The 21,781-nt window shown below is 49.3% G+C and overlaps 1 protein-coding gene across 2 annotated transcripts in view; it reads right to left on the reverse strand.

Moving 5' to 3' along the window:
• Positions 1–7,730: 7,730 nt before the first annotated feature.
• The window catches only part of ARHGEF37 (Rho guanine nucleotide exchange factor 37), a 49,789-nt gene continuing 35,738 nt past the window's right edge, over positions 7,731–21,781 (reverse strand). For both annotated transcript variants that reach the window (XM_079144767.1, XM_079144768.1), the window contains 5 exons: positions 21,182–21,511; positions 18,718–18,846; positions 15,809–16,004; positions 13,993–14,150; positions 7,731–11,088 (listed from right to left, as the gene is read on the reverse strand). In XM_079144767.1, the coding sequence (XP_079000893.1) occupies positions 10,879–11,088; positions 13,993–14,150; positions 15,809–16,004; positions 18,718–18,846; positions 21,182–21,511 (1,023 nt within the window). In that variant the 3' untranslated portion in view covers positions 7,731–10,878. The remainder of the gene's footprint in view (positions 11,089–13,992; positions 14,151–15,808; positions 16,005–18,717; positions 18,847–21,181; positions 21,512–21,781) is intronic.

The following is a 21,781-nucleotide window of genomic DNA, read 5'->3' on the forward strand; positions in this document are numbered from 1 at the left end:
CTATTATTATCAGCTCCATTTTACAGAAGAGGAAATAGAGAAGGTAAAGAACTTCCCAAAAGGAAAAGTAAGGAGGTCTTCTATTTGATCCTTCAAGGTCTGTCCCCAAAGCCCACCTATCACTCCATTCTGCTGTCTACTGAGTCTTCTCTACTGATTGCTGCTCACGACCTCTTTGGTTACAACAAACAGTAACCTCAAGTAGTGGTCAAGCACTCTGGCAACTAACTTTCTGGGGTTGAATTCCAGCTCTGCTGCTTAGCATCTCTGGACTTAGGCAAACTAAATTTACTGTTCCTCAGTCCTCCTTCTGAAGAGAGAAAGACAGTAACTCCTCAGAATCATAGGGAGGTAACGTCATATAAAAAGATGGTGCATCCAATGTGCTTGACCTAGCACCAGGCACACACAAATGATCAAATGTTGGCTAGTGCTTTAAAGTAAGAGGGGAATTTATTGGTCCCCATAAACAAACCACAGAAAAGGCAAGGGTAGAGCTGACCTTAGGTCACTGAACTACAGGACTAAGGTGCTGTCAGAGGGTACCTGTGGGTCTAACTCTGACTCTGTCTTATTGTCTGCCTTTCACACCCCCCCCCCCCTCCTCTCCTTCCTTTCACATGCCAGTTTCATTCTCTTAGGTCCATGTCCCCAAGATGTGAGATCATGGGTCTTGAGTAGGGCTGCCAGATAAAATGGTAGGACACCTAGTTAAATCTGAATTTCAGATAAACTGCAAATTATTTTTTAGTGTAAGTCTATTCCCCAAATTATTTGAATTTAGCATTGAATTAGATGGATAAAGTCCCTACCTTCAAGGAATCTACATTCTAAATGAGTGAATCAGACAATAAAGAAAGAAATGAATCAACAAGAAAATAAGGAGTGGACTATGTTGTAGTGAAAATAAGACAGGTGGGTTCATCCCTGAGTGCAGGGCTGGGTAGGGAAGGCTGGGGGCCACCTGAACTCAGTGGTCAATGAAGGTGTCACAAGGAGCTGATGTTCAGCTAAGACCTACAGGCAGTGTGCCAGGAAAGGGGACAGCCAAGGCAAAAGCCCAGAATCTGGTATGGGATTGGAGCGATGGAGAAAGAGAGAGAGTCAGTGTGTGACTGGAATATGGCAGTTGGGGCAGATGGAACAGGAGGTGGGATGGAAGGCCAGGCTGGTCGTGCAGGGCCTTACAGGTCAAAGTCAGGAGTTTGGGTCTTGTGCAGGTTTAAATGAAGGAGAGACATTTCTAATGTACTTTTTTGAAGAATCACTCTGGAGAGTGAGTTGGTCAGGGTGGGACCAGAGGCCTTAGGAGGTGAGGACAGCAGTCCAAGCAGGTGATGAGGAAGAGGCAACACAGAGGATGGAGGTGGGGAGGGGACTGACTTCAGATAGGTGCAGTGGACAGTCTTGGCTGAAGGACTGATGTGGGCAGCTGAGAGGGAGAGGAATCGGAAGTCATCCTGGGATTTTGGTGTGAACAATTTACAAAGAGAGGATGACCTTGGGAAGAATGTCTTTGGGGTCCTGGTGGTGGGTGAGTTATTTGTTGGTGTTGCACTTTACAGAGGGTTAAAGAAGTGGGACAGACTTTTGGGGGATGAAGTGAGATCATTCAGATTCAACATTCAGTTTTAGTTTTAAAAAAAAGCATTTCAGGCATATCGTAGTACATTAAGAAAAACAGGGCTACGGCTGGGGCTCAGAGGCAGGGCACTTGCCTAGCACCTTCAGCACCTCAAACAAACAAATAAACGAAACAAAAAAGCACATTATCTTCATAACACAAACTATAGAAAGTAAATCTGGACAAAAATCTGATCTTGGCTGTGATTCTCAAGATGGAGGTGGGAGATCCATGGCTTCTAAGGAGAGCACCACCCTTGGAATCTCTGGCCTGAGATCTCAGAGGTCTGTGAAGTGGCAAGGGAAGGATGTTGAGGTGTTTTCCGTGTGTGTGTGTGTGTGTGTGTGTGTGTGTGTGTGTGTATGTTGTATTTGTATTTTTATTTTATGGTTACTATTCTGATGCCCACCCTATCAGCAAGGTGTCCACAGCTGCACCGTCAGCAGAGGGGAGGGCCCTGAGAGCCGGAGTCACTCAAGACGGCCAACTCTAATCACCAGAGAGTATTTGAGGACATGGCCACAGTTACATTCTCAGGGGGATGACCTTTGACCTCAGAAGATATCTAATTACTTTCCGTTTTGAAAGAACTCAAGCAGCGATGGGGTATTTTCAGAGTTGCATGTGGTGGGGGTTCAAGTCCACAGCACTGGGACAAAGGGTGGAGGTAATGGAGTGTCAACCCAGAGAAGAGAACAGGCAGGGGCTGGGGGTGCTGCCTATACAGTGTGGAAGGCATGCTAGGAAGGGGTGGGAGGGGACAAAGTTGGCTTGTTTGACCAAGGGTCCATTATTTATTAAGCCTCATGCGTACGGGATACACAGCCCAGTGCTCCCATGCTTGATTCCTTTCCACATCTCAGCAACCCTTTGAGGTAGGACTACTTCCTGGTTTACCCACAAAGAGGAAAGAGAGGTTTTAGAGGTTCACTGACTTGTTTCATGGACGTCACACAGCTGGTGAGCACAGAGTCAGGAGCTGAACTCAGGCGTCTTCTGTGGGAAGTCTGGGCTCCTGACTGCCTCCACCTCTTCAGCCCTAGACCCTCTCCTAGGTCCAGCACCTGGGTCTCCCCAGGACCATCCTGCCCTCAAGGGAAGGGTTTTAAGCCACTCCAGGTCACCCCAGGGCCCAGAACACAGTCCTTTGTCCTGACAATGTAACCCTAACTTCTCACGCTATCCTCCTCTGCCTCCGGCCATGATCTCTGTATCTTTAAGGGACCTGAGTCTCCAGAGCCTGGTATTTGAATCCCTCCAAAAAATTGAAACTCTGCTGCCCACACTGGGACCTGGCTTTGACTTCTGTCCAGCCTGGATACTAGAAGAGGCTTGTCCTCAAGTGTCCCACTGGGTCTCCAACTGCCTACTGAACACCTGCTGCCTACCCAACTTGGGGAGCGTGCCCCAGGGCCACAGTGCTGTCCCACTCCCTCCACCGCTTCACCTGACTCAACCCCTTCTGGCCCTGGCAACTGAACCTGTATTCCCAACCCTGGCCCAGCCCCAGCGGGAGGCCTGGGGCTCAAACCCAACTGCTTGTTTCCGGAGATGCCTGCAGAATGAGGTCCACAGTGGCTGGCTGCTGTTGAGATTTGAATTTGATTTTTGGTTTGAGCTTGTAGCTCTTGAGAGCTTCCTCTGTGCCAGGCGCTGGATTAATCATGCAAAGTGGATTTCTCATGTAAACCCTCCAACAGCACTGGGAGCAGAGAAAAGAAGCTGCTATTATTGCTGTCAATGGGCTAGTCTAGTCCCACTTCTGAAGCTCTGCTGATGGGCCTGGGAATCAAGGCGAACAGCCCTCCCTGGTCAGAAGCTCCATCCAACTTCCCATCTCCAAGGCCTGGAGCTCACTGCCCCTCCTGAGTCAGGGCCTGATACAGATGCTGCTCAAGTGCCATGGCTGGAAGATCGTCCCCCCTCCTCTAGGGCTATGGGACCTTGCCCAAAGCCTTGCTGCAGCACAGTGCCCTTGGGTTTTCTCCATGTCTGTCTGTTCTGGGCCCTGTAGTAATAGCCTCAGTTGGTCAAGACTGGGGCAGCTCTGCAGATTCCTACAACCACTGGCCCTGAAGGGTAAATGCAGCTGAGGGCACTTCGAGGATCCCTGCATGGGGAGGGCTGACAGATCCCTGATCCAGAGAAGGTGCAGACAGACCTGTCTCCCCCAAGGGCTGGGCATGCTGAGAGAGGCAGACACACAAGGGAGGCCCTAGTGCCAAGACACAGTCCCTCCCTGGACCCCAGGGCCTTATCGGTCACTGTGCAGTGAGAAAGCAAAAGCCACTCTATGCACTTTGAATAGAAGAGGTTTAATATAAAGAGTGGGCTAGCCAGGCATGGTGGCACACACCAGTGATACCAGCTACTCAGGAGGCTGAGGCAGGAGGGTCACAAGTTTGAGAATAACCTAAGCAATTTAGCAAGATCCTGCCTCAAAAGAAAATTTTTTAAAATGGAAGGGGAGCCGGGCCGGTAGCGCATGCCTGTAATCCCAGTGGCTCCAGAGGCTGAGGCAAGAGGATGGCAAGTTCAAAGCCAGTCTCAGCAACTTAGCAAGGCCTAAGCAACTCAGCAAGACCCTATATAAAAAATAATAATAATAGTAAAAGTAGGGTTGGGGATGTGGTTCAGTGGTTAAGCACACCTGAATTTAATCCCTGGTACCAAAAGAAAAATGATAATAATAAAAAGAGGAGGGGTTGCTGAGGATGTAGCTCAGTGGTAGAACACCCCAGGCCTCAAACTCCAGTACTGCTAAAAAAAAAAAAAAAAAAAAAAAAAAAAAGGTTATGGTTATGCAGGTGAAAGAAGATCTGAGTAGCAACCCAGAGATTATCAACAGCAAATAGACATTACAGCTGGGAACAATGGTGCACCCAATAATCCCAGGGACTTGGAAGGAGGATCTAGTTTGAGGCCAATCTCAGCAATTTAGCCAGGTCCTAAGCAACTTAGTGAGACCCTGTCTCAAAATAAAAATAAAAGGATTGGGAAGGTAGCTCAGTGATAAAGTGCTCCTGGGTTCAATCCCCAGAATAATAATGATTTTTAAAAAGACATCACAGCCCCTAGGCCTGGAGGGACATAGGGAAGAGGCAGTGTTATTGGTGCCCAGGGTCTGGGGCCACCAGACAGACACTGGAAGCACAGCCAGATGGGAACGAGGTCCATGAAGGAGTGCTGTCCGGTAGAAGCTGGGATCACAGAGGAGACCAGCCACTGGTGAGATGCTGCATGAAGCAAAGATAAAGGGAAATACCTTGGCTTCTACTGGCCAGTGCCTCCCAGAGGCCCAACCTACGAGGTAACCAGAGGGCAAAGAGCCTGGGAAGTATGGCTCCCTGAAGAACAAGTGTGAGAGAGAGCAAGTAAAAAATCTCCTGGAAGCCAGGAGATGTTCAGGAGGTGTGGCTGCAGCTTCTATGCTCCCTCTGTCCAAACTGCATGGGGTTCAGGACTGTCCCAAACCTGCAGCCACTGTGTAGAGCTCAGTTTCCACTCATAGACCCTCAAGGAGCCCAGCTCCCTGAGGACTGATGACAGGCAGACAGACCAGGAGACTTCTACACAGAAGTGGCCAGCTCTTAGCCCATACACAGGGAGGCAGACAGGCCTCCAAACCTTCTTCCAAATTTCCTGCATCCCTTCTGAAGTTCCTGTAATAATGATACTGAGTACTAAAGAACCCAGTGCTGGGCTAAGTGACTGATATCAGCATCGCATTTGCTCCTCCAAAGAATGCTGTGAGATAGGTCCAACGGGGTCCTCACTGGTAGGTCAGAAAATACAACCAACATTCTAGTAGAAATTTGAAGATGACAATAACAACATCAGGAACAAATAAAATAAAAGGAAACAAAGCTACCCAGAACTAAAGGACACAAGTGAATGTCTGATGAAGTAATGAGTAAAGTGAGGACATAGAAAGGCATTTCACAGGAAGTAGGAAGATGTGAAACTAATTCTTCAGTGAAGATTCTCCATCCAGGACAGTCGCCCACTTTCAGGCAGCTGATGCAAAAAAGGGGCTGTGTAGATTGCACAACCTCCACACATAAGATTTCATATAAAAACAAATAAATAAACAAACAAAAACTGGTTTCTTTTGAAAAATCAAAGTAATGAGGTACTGCTAGGTCTCATTTCGATGTGGCAGTCATTGGTTGCAACCAAGAAGCTGCAAGTCTTTAGACTTAGTGTAGCAGCCTCTGGTCCAACACAGTCCCCACTACTCCCTAATGTCTCTCACTTGTCCTTCCTCTCTCTGCCCTCCCTGCTGAGCATCATGGGTATTGCAGTTTGACCCCAGAGGGGCTTCCCAGCCGTTGCTCAGAGGATGAGCAGAACCCTGCTGCCACCTGGTGGTCACAGCTAACACATTCCATGATGCATATTCGTGGTTCTCTGCAAGATCATTTTTCACTGATTGTTTCATTTAATCTTTAACAATCCTGGAAGAAAAGAAATTGTTGTACCCATTTTACAGATGAGAAAACAAAAGGTAAGTCTGAAAATTGCCCGATGAGGAGGGTTAAGTAAATAGATTGTGGAAGACCCTAGTCCCTGTGACGGGGGGAATGGGATCCAACTCTGTCACTAGTCCAGAGTAGCTTAGGCTATGCCACACTTCCTAAAATTACTCTTCCCTATTAGAAATGAGGTCGTGGTGGAGCGAGCCAGGAATCGCTTACTGGGGCCCCTTTGGGGGAGGACAGGCAGGCTGGATGTCTCATTAAACTTCTTCACATATAGAAACCAAAATATGTGCATTTGCTACTTGCCTTATGGTCAAGCAGAACTCAGACTCAAGTTGTTATTATTGTTGTTGTTGTTGTTTATTATTATTACTGGGAATCCAGAGGTGTTTTACCAACTGAGCTATATCACCAACCAGTTTCAAATAAGACAGGGTCTCACTAAGTTGCTGAGGCTGGTCTCAAACTTGTTATTCTCCTGCCTCAGCCTCCTGAATTACTAGAATTACAGATGTGCACCACCATCCCCAGCCAGACTCAGGTTTTCTATGTCCAAGTGCTGGGCACTTTTCACCTGCCACACTGCTTCCCCAGGCCTGAGAAGGACTTTGTCTCTTCTGCTTTCCCTAATTCTATTTATCCCACAAAACCAGCACCTGCCCCACCTCCTCCAGGAAGCCATCCCTGAGCCCCTCAGCCCTCTCAGATCTCCCTGCTGCTGAACACCTATAAGCCTGACCCATGGCACCTCTCTAGTGACAATGGCATTGAGCCCTTGAGGGACAGAAAGCTGCTTGATGCTGTCCATCTCCAGCCAGTCAGGAGACTACTTAAAGGCAGGGCTTTGGTGTTCCCATCCCCTCCATGATGTCTGTCAAAGCAGTATGTATCAAACATCTATTACATAAAGCACATGGCAGAGGCTTGCTTACTTGTTTATTTATTTATTCATTCATTCTGGAATAAATGCTTCTTGTCCTAGTGGAGTGGCCAGTCTCCTGTGGGCACATCAGATATACAGCCAGAGCCTAGTGATCTTCCTAAAATAAAATTCTCAGGATACCACTCTTCTGCTTCAAGCCCTTCAGTGGCTCCCCACTGCCCTCAGAATAAAACCCGCAGCCCCTTACCAGGCTGACCCGAATTGTGCCAATGCCTGTGCTCCAGTTCTCTGGCACCTGCCATCGCCACCATCACCTCTGGCCTTTCCATGTGCCCTTCTGACCACCTTCACCTAAGTCTAGGTGCCTGCTGAATCTCCTTTTGGATAACACTCCTTCTAGGAGGCCTATCAGGACCAAGTCTGAATCAGAGGCCATCTCCTACCTTGAGCGCCTATTACTGCCCTATCCTGACCCTTACATTTGTGTACCTGACTACTGACTGGTCTGTCTCCCTCAGATTGTGGGCTCTGAAAGGACAGGACCCCAGCTGTCTGACTTCATGCTGTATTTCCAGCATCAGTGTTCGATTCTTGGAGGGACCAAGGCTGTTCAGCAGACATTCACATGAACATGTGGACAAAGAAGTTGCCATATTTATAGATACCAAGTGTCCAGTGAACACATGGCCCACTGGGGTAGCTGACTACCCAATGGTTCAAGTCACAAATTCCAGACACACTGTCATCTTTGAAGTCTTTTATTTCCAGCAGTTCACATCAGTTACTCACTGAGCTAGTGCTCCTCACATCAAACAAGAATTCATTCATCTTTCCTTGGATATTGCAATCTTTTTATTTTTTTTTCAGTGCTGGAAAATGAATCCAGGACCTCACACATGCTAGGCAAGTGCTCTACCACTGAGCTACATCCCAGCCCTTGGCTACCTCAATCTTATGTTCATGTCCAAAACTGAGTTGGAGTCCAAAGGGTTAAAGAGGTCTCAGTCCCCTACAGGGAGCAAAGGTTACCCTTGTGAATGAGTCTTCAACTCCTGGAAGCAGTATCTTAGCAAGTTAGCACGTGATAGCCCAACAGTGAAATAAGACACAGTGCAATGGGTTCTAGGCATCTGGGGGTAAAGAAGGCACATTAGAGTCCCCTGGAGAAAATATAGGCCATTTTCCATCTTCTCCATATGCACTTTCTCACTCTTCAGTGACTTTTAATCTCATCCACTGGCCCATGAGAAACCATAACCCACATGCTACTGAACACATTTTATTTTCCCTTCATGAGATAGCCTTGGTTCCAAGCATATTTCATTTTTCTCCCTTATGCCTACAAGAACATCCAATTTTGTTTCAGTCCCCTTTAATGGCACTTAATAAATATACATTCTGGGACCTGACAGAACAGGCTGTCCTATTTCAAACTGCCTCTAAAGCTGCCTGTTTAAACAGCTAGTACAAAGCTCAGATGGGGCACTTCCTACCTCACCCCATCCCACCTCTGACCCAGGGCTATCTGTCTACCACTGTGTGTCCAGGCAGGGGTCCTCAACCTGGCTGCACATTAGATGCACCTGAGGGGCTTCCTGCAGTGCTGAGGCCAGGGCCACAACCCAGGTCAGTCACATGAGCCTCTCTGGGTGGGCTCCTGGCTTGTATCATGATTTAAAGCTGCCCAGGTAGCCAGAGAGAGCAACCATGCTGAGAAGCCCTGAGTTAGGCTAACAGCACACAGCAGGCTATCAGCAAGTTCCTGAGGAACCCACAAATGGATTTCCTACTTTATTACCTGTTTCTCTAGGACTCCAATTTTTATCAGAAGTCTGACTAGGAAAAAGAAAAGGAAAATGCTGCAAAAGTGTGTTGTGAAGTGTATTTGGGGCTGGGAAATGGATTGTGGAGACTGAGCTTTTCTTGCATTATGCAGTCTTCATGCTTTAACAAGCCCAGAGGAGGCACATTACAGCTTGTCTGACACAGACAAGCAGGTATTTCTCAACAGCCTTCTAGAACAGGGCTAACAGCATTAGGCACTCTGTGTATATTACTGATGCTTTCTTGGAAATATATCTAAACTGTGTGGTTTTTCTTTTGTTTTTGTTTTTTGGTACTAGGGATTGAAGTCAGGGGTGCTTAACCTCTGAGCCACATCCCCAGTCCTCTTTTTGTATTTTATTCATTGAGTTGCTTAGGGTCTTGCTAAGTTGCTGAGGCTGGCTTCGAATTCGAGATCCTCCTGCCTCAGCCTCCCAAACTGCTGGGATTGCAGGTGTGCACCCCTGCACCTGGCTTAAACTGTGTTTTATATACACTCTCATGAGGGTCAGTTCCAAACCTGCAAGGCATATGAAGATCACAACAGATCTGCTTTCCCCTTTCTGCAAATCTTGCAGTGACTCCTAGCCCAAAGCATCAGCCCAGAGGTGATGCCCCTTCAGTCGCTGCCCCCAGCACTACCCAGCAGGTCAGGCTTCTTGGAGCAGAAATGTTGCCGAGGGGATTCAATTCCCAGGTTTGAGAAAGGGATGACTTATTCACCATGTAATTCAGTTGTGGGCTGCAAGATGTCAACTATGAACTGTGTATGACGGTAGTCCTATAAGATCATATCTCCTAGTACTGGCATAGCCTGTTAGTCTATGCAGGTAAGCGACATCTGCACCACAAACTCTCCTAACAGCGCATTTCTCAGAAGGTCTTCCTGTTGTTGATCCCCGCATGACTGTTGAGAAGGACCTCAAGACAGGTCCTGGGTTGAAGGAAAGAACACTATGTCATCAGCCATGTCTGCTGCCATGGGCTGGGCATGGGATGCATGGGACTACCAACCTGGGCCAGCAATGGCTGGGGCCACCTCACACCACTGATGGCATTTGCCCTGGTATCACCCTTCAGGGTTGACAAGGAGCCTCAACATCCTGAGCTTCATGTCACTCTCACAGCCGTGTGAGTTAAGTCATTCTGGGTGGGATGCTGAAGTTGTATCCCATGTCTAAGTCCCACAGCCAGCTCACCTCCCACCCACTGCTGCCTCCAGGGCCTCAGAGCATGGGGGTTCCAGGGCTCCTCCACCTAGAAATGGGAAACCAAGCCATTACCTCACCCCCACCCACAAGGTCTGTAATCACCTACCTCACAGAGTTTCTGCAATGATTTGCATGTCCCTTTGTCCCGAAGTGCAGAGAAAACAAGGTTGTACACTGCTGCCAACAGCCTCACACACCCCACCTAACATGCTGTCAAAATCCCCACTTCCTGGGAACCACTTCCTGAATTTGCCTACACACATTCCAGAACTGTGACTTGGTCACATCTCCTCCAGGGTCCAGCCAAGAGTCTCCTGGCTAGACAAACACATGGCTCCCACTTGAGAGGACTCCCAGTGGTTCACTATCCCAGAAAACTCAGCTCACGGCATGGAGAAACAAAAGACAACTGGTCAACCCCTGATACATGCTGGAACCGTCAGGCGAGGCAGCTCTGGACTTCTCCAGGGCTCCCACCCTACAGCCACGTGGCACTCAGGTAACATTGACCTGGTGGCCCACCTCTGTGGGCAGGCCTGGACGGAAGCAAAGGTAAGACTCATCACAAGCTATGGCAAGTCCTGGTCAATCAGCCATGACCTGCCATCTAGGGAGTTGTGACTGCAGGTTGGCAAGACTTCTTAAAGTAGACACAGAAGGATCCTGGCTGGGGCCTTTGGTGGTCACCCCACCTGGCACTCTGCCAGGCTCAGCCACTTCTCCCTGCTGCCTTCTGGATGTCCTTCACTCATCCTGGCCTGAGCTCTTCCACCTCTGCATTTTCTTTGCTTCTTTTCCCACCACATCACAGCCTCTAAACATTTCCCATCCCTTGACAACACGGCAGAGGGCACCCTAAGAGGGCAGAGTCCAGCCCCATGGAGCTGGACTTGGAGCCCTGGCCAGGAAGCTGGAAGGTACATATCCCCTCTGCCCATTCACTTCCACCAGGCTCCATTCTGGGTTCCCCTTCTTGTCCTGGGCCTCCAAGACGGTCACAGGCTGGCCTGCCTGCAGACTCACTTCGTGGCTGCTCCTGGCCGCAAAGGGGTACACTGCTACCACCTGAAACACACAGGGGTGAAATGGCAATGGTCAACCCCCAGAGGATGTTCATCCTGTTCCCATTCTACCCAACTCCAGTCCCCACTGCTGGGCTTTCCTTGCCTCCCGAGCATGTCCTTTGTGCCAAAGACAACGACATCTGCTAGTACCACAGCAAGCAATTACTAGGCAGCTGGCACTGCTCCAGGACTTTTCTGGGTCTTGTTTTTCACAATTCTATCATTCTATTTGCTCCACTTTTTCAGAGGAGGAAATTGAGACTTAGAGAAGTCAGGAACTTATTCAAAATTACACAGCTATGACCTCAGAGCAGGTGAGTCAGTCCAGCAGCCTCAACCTCCCCAGACCCAAGGGTTTCATTCATGCAGCCCAGTTTCCCAGCCTAGAGGCAGGGGTTTGGACAATGTGGTTACTTTTTAGGGAAAGCATTGAACTGCAGAAAAAAAATTAGACAGGAGGGCATTTATTAAACTACTATTTAACTTCTCTGGGCCTCTGTTTCATCATCTTATGTAATGGGAGAAAGTATATTCTACCTCCTGGGTCACTGAGGGAATTTAATGAATGAATGCACACGGAGCCTTCAGAGTACCTGCTACACAGTAAGGGCCCAGGCTACTTCAGTTCTGTTTTCCATTGCTGTTGTCACAATGGTCAAGCCTGAGGAACCAGATGCAGCCTGGGAGGATCCCAGGGGAGTTCACTGAGCACCCCAGGAACAGAAAGGAAGCAGCTGGAGTGTTTGGGTGTTGGGGAGCTGAGCCCAGGGTGGGGCTTCCCTGAGACACTGCCTGCATTGGCTGGAGCTGGGAGGCAGTGATGACCTTCCCCAGAAAAACTGGGCTGGGGCTGAGCTGGGCGGTCAGGGCCTCTAGCCCTGTGAGTCCCTGGCAGCCGTGGTGCACTACTTCTGGCTAAGGCTGAAGGACGCTGGCCCAGAGCCTTCGCATGGATGCAGCAGGAGCTGTGCAGGGTTGCTTCCCCTAGCGTCCACACAGCTCATACGGCAGCTCCAGGCTCCTCAGCGTGCTAGCCAAGACATCGGCGGCCTGTCCTCAGCACCTCTGGGTACCCCTGTCTGCTGGGTTCTTTCTGTCACTCATCCCTTACCTGTGCAGCTCCCCTTTGACTGCTGCTGATACCTGGGAGCACACCCCCCAATTCAGGACGTTCATCATATTACCCTCCAGCTTTGCCAACTCATCCATTCTCACAAGGATCCTGCCCAGCTGCTGTCCCATCAAGGACTCCACCCCTGCAAAGCTAAACCCTTCAGTGGCTTTTTTTTTTTTTTTTTTTGAGATGTAAATAATGCCCTTTTTTTTGAGATGTAAAAAATGCCCTTTTTGAGGGGAGGGGTACCAGTGATTGAACTCAGGGGCACTTGGCCACTGAGTCACATCCCCAGCCCTATTTATTTAGAGACAGGGTCTCACTGAGTTGCCCAGTGCCTCACTGTTGCTGAGGCTGGCTTCAAACTCGTGATCCTTCTGCCTCAGCCTCCCAAGCTGCTGGGATTACAGGCTTGTGCCACCATGCCCAGCAATGTTGCCCTTTTAAAGTGGACAATTTGGTGGCTTTTAGTAGATTCACAGATAAGTGCAACCATTATCATCATCTAATTCCAGAAGGTTTTCATCACCCCAAAAAGAAACCCCATAGCAGTGAGCGGTCACTCTCTGTGCCCTTCCCCTGAGCCCTGCCCACAAATGCACTGTCTCTATGGATGTGAGTATGCGGGTCACTCATGTAAGTGGAATCCACAGTATGTGGCCTTTTGTGTCTGGCATCTCTCACATGGCATCACGTGTTCCAGACTCATCTACGCTGTAGTACGTGACAGTACTTCATTCCTTTCTATGGCTGAATAATAGTCCACTGTCTGCCTACCTAGGCTGCTGATGGACATTTGGGTTGTTTCTACTTTGGGTTCTTATGAATAATGGTGCCACGGGCAGGGGTATTCATATTTCCCACGGCCTTTTCTGTTTGTTTGTTTTTGGTACTGGGGATTGAACACAGGGGTGCTCTACAAGTGAGCTACATCCCAGGCCCTTTTATTTTTTATTTGGAGACTGGGTCTTTCTAAGATGCTGAGGCTGACCTCAAACCTGTGATCCTCCTGCCTTAGCCTCTCTGGTGCTGGGATTGCGGGTGTGGGCCACCGCGCCCAACTTTCCCATTGCTTTTATGAGAAAGACTGATGTCCCTGCCAAGGCTCCAGGACCCTGCAGGCCTCTTCTCACCCACCTTGCCAGCAGCATCTCACCCCACCCTGCCCCTCACTCTTTCCTCACCCTCTGGCTTCATCCAGTCCCTCACATAACCCAGCCCTCTCTCGTCACTGCCTTTGCATATGCTATGCACACTTCCTGGAGAGCTCATGTCACCTGCAACCTGGTACACCCTTTATTCAGTTAATTCCTACTCACCCTTCCTAAGAAAAAGCTTCCTTCTTCTCAGAAAAAGCTCCCCACATTTAGGGCTCTGGTACTTAACCCTGCTGTTAACTTTATAGTTATCCATGCAAGTATTTTATTAATCATTGTTTTCCCCAGATTATAAGACTGAGGAGGGCCAGGACCATGACTTGCTTTTGTTCGTCATTATGTGTATTATCTACCACGGTGGCTGGCCAATAATCAATGAATGAACGAATCCTGCTCACCCAGCTGATGGGGTCTACAATTAGCTCTCTATTGTCAATGTGGCAGGAGCAGGAGGTCCCTTCCTCTAGGTTGCACCCCTGGCCAGACATTGATATGGTCACTGATCAAGGCCTGGCCTCACAGGGTGGTGACCTCTCGAAGTAGCAGGAGCCTAAACCTGGACAGAAGAGGAAAATCCAAGGCCCAGTTCAGGAGGCCCAGGGGAGGCAAGCTCACAGCCCTCTCTCAGACTCACCTGGGTCACAGCTGGGACGGAGCACACAGGGGCTGGAGTGGGCTCTGGTGTCCGATGCTGGGAGTCCTGGTGTGGCCCTGCCTGTCCTCTGAGCTCCTTCTCACTGGGGACAACATGGTACAGCTGCAGTTTGCCCGCAGGAACATAGCCCCGATGTCCTAGGGAACACGAAGAAGATTACCAGCCACAGGCCACCTATCCATCCAGTTAAGCAAAGGGAAACTCCAACAGCTTCTCAGCACCCGGGGGACCTGAGAGGGTCATGTGGGACCCTCCGAGCCTCCCTTCCCACTCTGCATTCACTGTTTCTAGCTTCTGCTTGCTTACCCCCAGTGATTGGGGACTCATTCCCCACTGGGGCAACCCACTCCATTGTAAACAGCTGACAGAAATACAAAGTTCTCCCTTGGACTGGCATGAAAACTGCTTTTCCAGTGCCCCATGTCCTTGCTCCAGTGGCTGACCACAGCAAGGTTGCTCCCTCTCCCCAGGTGCCTTCCCCCAGGCGGAGATTGCCTCCCTCCTCTCTGAGGACCTGCTCCTTCTCATGCAGCGGCTACTCCAGTGCTGTTCTGGTTACTGTCACTACCAACAGGCATCAGTTCCGGAGGGCTTGCCAGGTGACGGACCAGCACATGATTCAGTCTTCACACCACTTCCCGAGGTGGGGTGATGCTATGATCTCCATCTTACGTTGAGTTGGTTGAGCTCAGAGAAGCTTGTGACTTCCCCGGACTCACAGAGTTAGGTAAGTGGCAGGGCCGGGACCCACATCCGTCCTCAGGTCCAGGTCTGGCTTTGGCATACATTCATTGTCTCCCCACGTCAGTCATCAGAGCACTCTTCCGTGACTTCTGTGTGTTTATACCACTTTCTTAATTTTTAACATTGACTCACTCTTTAAAACTTGGCCTTCTTCTACACAATATTATGAATACCATCATGGGCTAATGGATTTGTTATATTTTTTCTAATACACATTAAAACACTTAAATAACAATTATAACACAGTGTCTGAAGGGGGACACCATGGTCTGTGTGTCCTCTCACCATAGTCCTGGGAAACCCTTACCTGTGGGTCACATGCCTGTCTTTGGAACAGGCTGCTGAGCCATTTGTTGTCATACCCAGGGGCACCCAGGCCTGAGCAGCACACCCAAGGCCAGGGCCAGCAGAGAGGAGGCGGCTTCATTACCGCCCTGGTTCTGCCCTGGTTCTGGACATCAGGCTCCCGTCTGTGCAGGTAGTACCCAGGTATCCCTTCTCTATGAAGACTTCCATCTGTCACAATATTGCTGAGGTTCTCTCCGCTTGAGTCTATGAGATCCCCAAGGCAGCGTCCTTGTCTTATTTCCTTTTGTTTTGATTTGCTTTTGGTGCTAGGGATTGAACCCAGAGGCATTTAACTACTGAGCTACACTCCCAGCCCTTTTTTCATAATTTATTTAGAGACAGGGTCTCACTGAGTAGCTTAGGGCCTCACTAAATTGCTGAGGCTGGTTTTAAACTCATGATCCTCCTACCTCAGCCTCCCAAGAGGCTAGGATTACAGGCATACACCAGTGCACCTGGCCCTTGTCTTATTTTCAAAGTACCCAGAACACAGGAGCTTGATGAAGCATGTTGCAATGAAAGACTGAACTCCCCTTTTGGGCATTTCATACCCCACTGAGTCACACTAAGCTGACTGTGCCCCAGGTCCTGCATCTATCACCTGTGTTCATTCCCATCCTGGATTTTCACAGCCAGAATTCGTCCCACTAGAGAGCCTGTCTCCCTACCAACTTTGGGTGTTTTTCCCAGAAGGCACACATACCCCCAGTGTCCACCAGCCAGCGGTTGCTGTTGCCCTTGGTGTCCTTGTTTTGAAGGAGGGCCACAATTTGGCCCCGTGGCAGGGTCAGGTCCAGAGTCCCAGTCCCACTGATGTTGCTTGTCACCTGGTATAGCTTCCCGGGGCCATACCTGCTGAGGAGAGCCTGCATCTGCCGTTCAGAGCCTGGAAGGAGTGGCTGGGGAGAGTGGAGACAGAGACCGACACAGGGTTTGAGTTAAGTATCGAGGCTGCTGCCTACACGTGCTGAAGCCATGGGGCCTGGCCACCCTGCCTCTGTCACTGAAGGCCCATCCCCATCAGGGCAACTGCACCCTAGCTAGTGGATGGTTGGCTCTTAGCTTCCAAAGGCATTTCAAGAGAAACTTGCAACTTCTGGGATTCTCTAAAATACTAACTCAAGTTCTGGAATTTCTCAGGTATAGAAATCCTAGGATTGGGGATGCAGAGTCAGGATTAAATATAAGAACCAGAGCCTGGTGTGCTGGTGTACGCCTGTAATCCCAGCAGCTTGGGAGGCTAAGGTAGGAGGATCCGAAATTCAAAGCCAGCCTCAGCAATTTAGTGAGGCCCCAAGCAACTCAGTGAGATCTTATCTCTAATAAAATATAGAAAAAGGGGGCTGGGGATGTGGCTCAGAGGTTAAGTGCCCCTGGGTTCAATTCCCAGCACCCACCCCCCCCCCAAAAAATAAATAACAATAAAAAAGAATAAGAATCAGGACAGGAGCTGGACTCCATGGCACACACCTACGATCTTAGTGACTCAGGAGGCTGAGGCTGGAGGATTGCAAGTTTGAGGCTAGCCTAGGCAACTCAGCAAGACCCTGTCTCAAAATAAAAAATAAAAAGGGTTGAGGATATAGCTCTATGGTAGAGCACCTCTGGGTTCAAACCCCAGGAATGTAAAAAAATAAATACATAAATCAGGACAGGATGCCACTTAATAGTAGAACTCCTGCCTAGCCAGTGCCAAGTCCCTGGGTTCAATCGCCAGCATCACACACACACACACAGGAATAGAGAATCAAGACAACCCATGTCTCTAAACAGATCTCTAAACAGAAGAGGAGGGCTGGGGCAGCTTTTTTTGGAACACTGTGCTGGGATGGTGCTTTTTAGAATGGTGCAGTTAGCATGAGTGTAAAAGCCAGTGGGTAGCAGACATCTGCCTTCTTTCTCAAGTCTGTCCTGCTCCCTGTGCAGAGAAAAACAGCACCCCTGCAAGGCCCCAGAGGGCTCGTAAAGATGCCACTAGGGTGGCTCCTATCCCAGGGGCCACCTCACTTCTACTGGGCCCTGCGCCCTTAGCCAAGTCAGCCAGGAGTTCGGAGGGCTCTATGTGGGTGGCGGGGTGGGAGGTTGGGACAGGTGAGTCTCTTTCTACCAACTTACAACACACACTGGAATTATAGATATTTCCATGTGTTCCTTCTTTTTTGTTTTTCCTGTGTCTCCTAATTATTCAACAATAAGGATAGACTTCTTCTCTAGTAAGAAAATCGTTATTTTAATTTGTTTTAAGAGGTTGTCCGGACAAGTTTGAATGACTACTGTTCTCTATTTTCTGTCCCCCTCCCTTTTCCCCAAGTTCAGGGTCCATCCCCATGAGACCTCTGACCTGAGGGTGGTGGGCTGCCCTTGCTGTGGGGTGGGAGGTGGGGACAGCTGTGGATGGCTGTGGACAAGGAGTTAGCCTTCTGACTTGAGGCAGAAGTTAGTCCCTGCCGCCCTCTGCCCTCTGACCAGGTGTGAAGGCCACTTTATCTGCCCGGCTCTGCTGGCCCTTACTCATCCCTCTCTCTGTCCCTGGGCCTCCTCTCCATCATGGGGCATCTTGGTGCCACCTCAATCCCCCATTCACATGTCACTTGTGACTCAACACAGGTTGTGTTCTCAAGTCCAGGCTTCGTCATGCTCTGGAAGTCCCTTCCCCCACAGATGACCAGTGATTTGAAACATGGACCACCTGCGCGTATTCCTCAGATGGACTGGAAGACACCCTTTCCTTATATTTTAGAGTAGATCGCTTAAAAAACAAACAAACAAACAAAAACCAACAGCCTTGGACTGGGGTTGTGGCTTAGTGGTAGAGTGCTTGCCTAGTACACGTGAGGCCTTGGGTTCAATCCTCATTGCCACATAATGATAAATTAATAAAATAAAGGTATTATGTCTATCTACAACTTAAAAATATTTAAAAAAAAAAAAACCTTTGGTCAGTCAAAGCTCTCTAAACCATTATGGAAATAACACAGTGTCCTTTGCCATTTAAAACTACTATATCAAAAAGAAATTTAGGGCTGGGGTTGATCTTCAGGCCCACATATAAATAAATAAAATAAAGGTATTGTGTCCCTCTACAACTAAAAATACTTAAAAAAAATAAAATTTAAATGACTTTCTATTCAAACTTTTTACTCATTTCAAATGTTGTGCACAAGGCCCTGAGTTCAATCCCCAGCACCACCAAAAAAAAAAAAAAAAAAAAAAAGTCAAATGTTGGTTTTGAGCTGGTATCAGAAAGGAGTCAGGGAAAAGGACCCATTTTGATGAAATTTTTGAGGAAGCTCCAGGTATGGGATGCCATCACCACTTCCCATCCTTTTATCTAATTTCACTCCATATTAACATGTTGGTTTTCTTATTCTTGACCCCCAAGTCCTATGCTGTCCCTATGCTCATTGCCATGAAGAGGAGATCTGTGTCGGGGGGATGTGTCCACCCAGCCGCATTTCACAAAGAGAAAGGAGAGAAGAGAAAATAGTTCCATGAGTAACAGAAAATACTGGGAGGGGGGAAATGGAAAGAAAAGGGGATAAAAGGAATTGAGCCCCCTCCCCGAGTGGCAGGTGAAGAACTGGAGAGTCTTTAGTGGGGAGGGACACCTACCTGGGCAGTGGGAGGTGGCAGCACTTTCTCAAAGTTCTCTTGATAGACGCGAAGCTGGTTACCGGTCTGGCCTAGTGTGTCCTCCACCAGCTTCCTGAAGGCTGGCTCAGAGAGGTGGTGGTGGGGCAGCTGAGTGGGACAGACACTGTCAAGAGAGCCTGCTGCAGGACAGGGGGGCAAGAAGCCCCTGGCCACCCACACTCTAACCCCAGGCCTTTTTGTCCTGGTCACCTTTAAGAAAGTCTCCCTGTGTAGGGCAGGCGCTAGTGCCTGTCATGGTGCTCCAGCCACAGGACTGCTGGTCCTGGCATCCCTTCCTCCTAGCCACAGTGATTGGTCCAATGGATGACAAAGGACGAGGCAAAGTCAATCAGACCCTCACATCAGACTTAGTAAGTAAAGGCTGTGCTTGGTCACTCTTCTGTTGGATTTTCTAAGCCTGGAAGTCTTCCTAGCCACCTCTCCCACCATGCAGAGAAAAAAAAAAAAAAAAAAAAAAAAAAAAAAAAAAAAAAAAACCCTGCCTGAAAACAAAGCCCACCTGGAGAGGGGAAACGGCCCTGACAGCATTATTAGTCCAGCATGGCCTGAGCCTGGGCCCCTCCTGGAACTCTGCTTGTGCAAATCAATACATTCTTCATGCTCAGGCTGGTTTGGCTTGGGGTTATGTTATTTGTAACACAAGGAGTTCTGAGTAACACTCTGTCCAGAGACCCTGACCCCATTAGGGATCTCTGCATTCCCATCAGACAAGTTAGGAGTGCATAAGGCCCCCCAGCTAACAGGGACACAGTCAACTCTCCGAGTGGTTGCTCATTACTCTTCATTTGACCTCCAGCCTTTCTTCCACAGACTGTGAAAAGATGGAGGATTGTGCTATGCAGGCCTTTCCTAGCTGCCACAGGGAAGGAACCACTGGACACAGATAAGGCAGGCTGGCAGCAACCCCTGGCAGGCCCCAACAGTCTTTGGTTCAGGATCAATCAGAAAAGGCACTTCCTTTCTGCTGTCACAAACTTGCCCTCCCCCTACTGGTCCCAACCACTGCCCAGTCTTGCACATCCCAGACTCCACGCCAGGGGGTGCAGAGGGCCAGAGGAGCATGAAAAGATCACCTAGCCAGATTTACGCCTCTGCTGTGGGGAAGAGAAATGCTTCTTTCTGCAGAGGGCTAGGCCTAACTCAATTCAAAAAGGGAGACTCAGACAGAACTCAGTGCTAAATGCTGAGAGGGGCAAAAAGAGGAAAAAGCCATGGTGCAAGCCCTCCTGAGGAGAAACAGCCTCTGCCTTTCTGTAGGAGGCAGACTCCGGGGCTGCGAACATCCTAAAGGCTGCAGAGTAGAAGGGATGGGGGGATAGAGTCTCCCACTGGGGATGAGCAATTCTGAGAGCTTCGTGGAAAGACTCATTCATCCGCACTGTGTGCCAGGCTCTGTGAACAGCCCGGGGGACGATGGAGGGGACTTCCAGACTGAGGTGGAGTCCAGGCAAAGGAAACGTGGTCACACTCAGAAACAGTGTGCTGGAGGGAGGAGGGCCATGGGCAGAGTGAGGCTCTGGGTTGGAGGAGGAGGAGGCAAATCTCAGGGGAATTTTAATGGAAGGGATTGGATGGGGAAAGCTGAGCAGGGTAACATGAAAGACAGAAGATGGAGGTCACATGAGGAACACTGCAATTGTGCCCAAGGTCTGGCCTGAGTGCCATTCAGCTCAAATTAAGTTAACACAGAGCAAGATGTGCAAGCAGCTAGGTGCTCCTTCCTGTACCAACTCCAGTCCTCAACATTTTAAACTGAAAATTTGCATTTTGAGGTTTGTGCAGACCTCTCTGGAATCTATTTATGCTTTCAGCTGAGAGCTCCTGTACAAGCTGAGCACCATGTTCAGAGACCAGGTTCTGGAACAAAACCACCAGGGTTCATTATCTGTGTCGCTTGGGTGAGCTACTTAACTTCTCTGGGCCTTGGCTGCTTTATTTTAAAAGGGACGCTAATAACAATACTACCTCCTCTTTGAGGCTGTTGTGAGGATTAAATGAGATCATGCACTGAAAGTGCTCCAATCAGGCACATAACAAGAGCTCTCCAGGAGGTGGCGGCTAAAAGTTTTAGCAGTAGCACCAGTTTGAGACATTTACTCATGACTATGTAGAATGGACCTTGTTTCTGTCACCTAGGGATGGGTCCCAAGTCTTCTATTTTCCCAACAAAGCTTTGTCTGCTTGACTCCCAGAACCTGGGATGATCTGGAGTCGCAGACTTTCCTTGCTTTCATGGTCTGACTACACTAAGGAGGGAGAACAGGCATGAGAGAGATCTAGCAGGTCTCTGCTGCCTCTCCTAGGCACCCAACAGCCTGTTTGGAAGGCCCGACCTCTTTCCATGGCACTCCCACAATCGATTGGCTGCCGGGGCAGGGCCTTGCCTGGCTATGCCCCAGAGGTGTGAGTCCAGTGGCCTTACCTGGGCCACACAGCCTTCTGCTCTCTGCAGCACTTGCTCTGCAAGGTCCTTCTGGAGGGCCACAAATGTGCGCAGAATCTGGCCCAGCCACTGCATAACCAGTTGGTTAAACTGAGGGAGCTCAGCCACCAGCAGGGAGTTGAGTGCCTGGTAGGTGTGCCGGGCCGCCTCCTCCTCGTAGGTCACACTGCCCACTTCCAGCAGCTTCTCTTCTACCCGCTCAAAGTCCAGTAGTTTATCCAGACGCTTCTTGATCAAGTTCTGAGGGCCAACCAAGGCTTTGGCCAAGCTGCACAGTGGCCTCCACACCAGGCCTTCCAGCCGCTGCTTCTGCAGAGAGAGAAGAGCTTGGGAGATGGGAAGGGAGGCAGCCGGGAGCAGGGGTTGGGAGAAGGGGCTCTGGAGGCAGGCAGGCTTGGTCTCCAGTCCCCACTCCACCAAGTGGCTCTGGCCTGTAACACATTATCTCATTTCTCTAGGCCTCGGTCTGAAACACAGGGATGGCTGGTAATGAGCTTACCAGAGTGCCTGACACAGAAGAGGCACCCATTTTATGTCACTTTAGTATCATCATTGTGCAAAGATCTTGAAAAAGATGTT

Source organism: Sciurus vulgaris (assembly GCF_902686455.1).
Source record: "Sciurus vulgaris genome assembly, chromosome: 6".
Taxonomy (NCBI): Eukaryota; Metazoa; Chordata; class Mammalia; order Rodentia; family Sciuridae; genus Sciurus; species Sciurus vulgaris.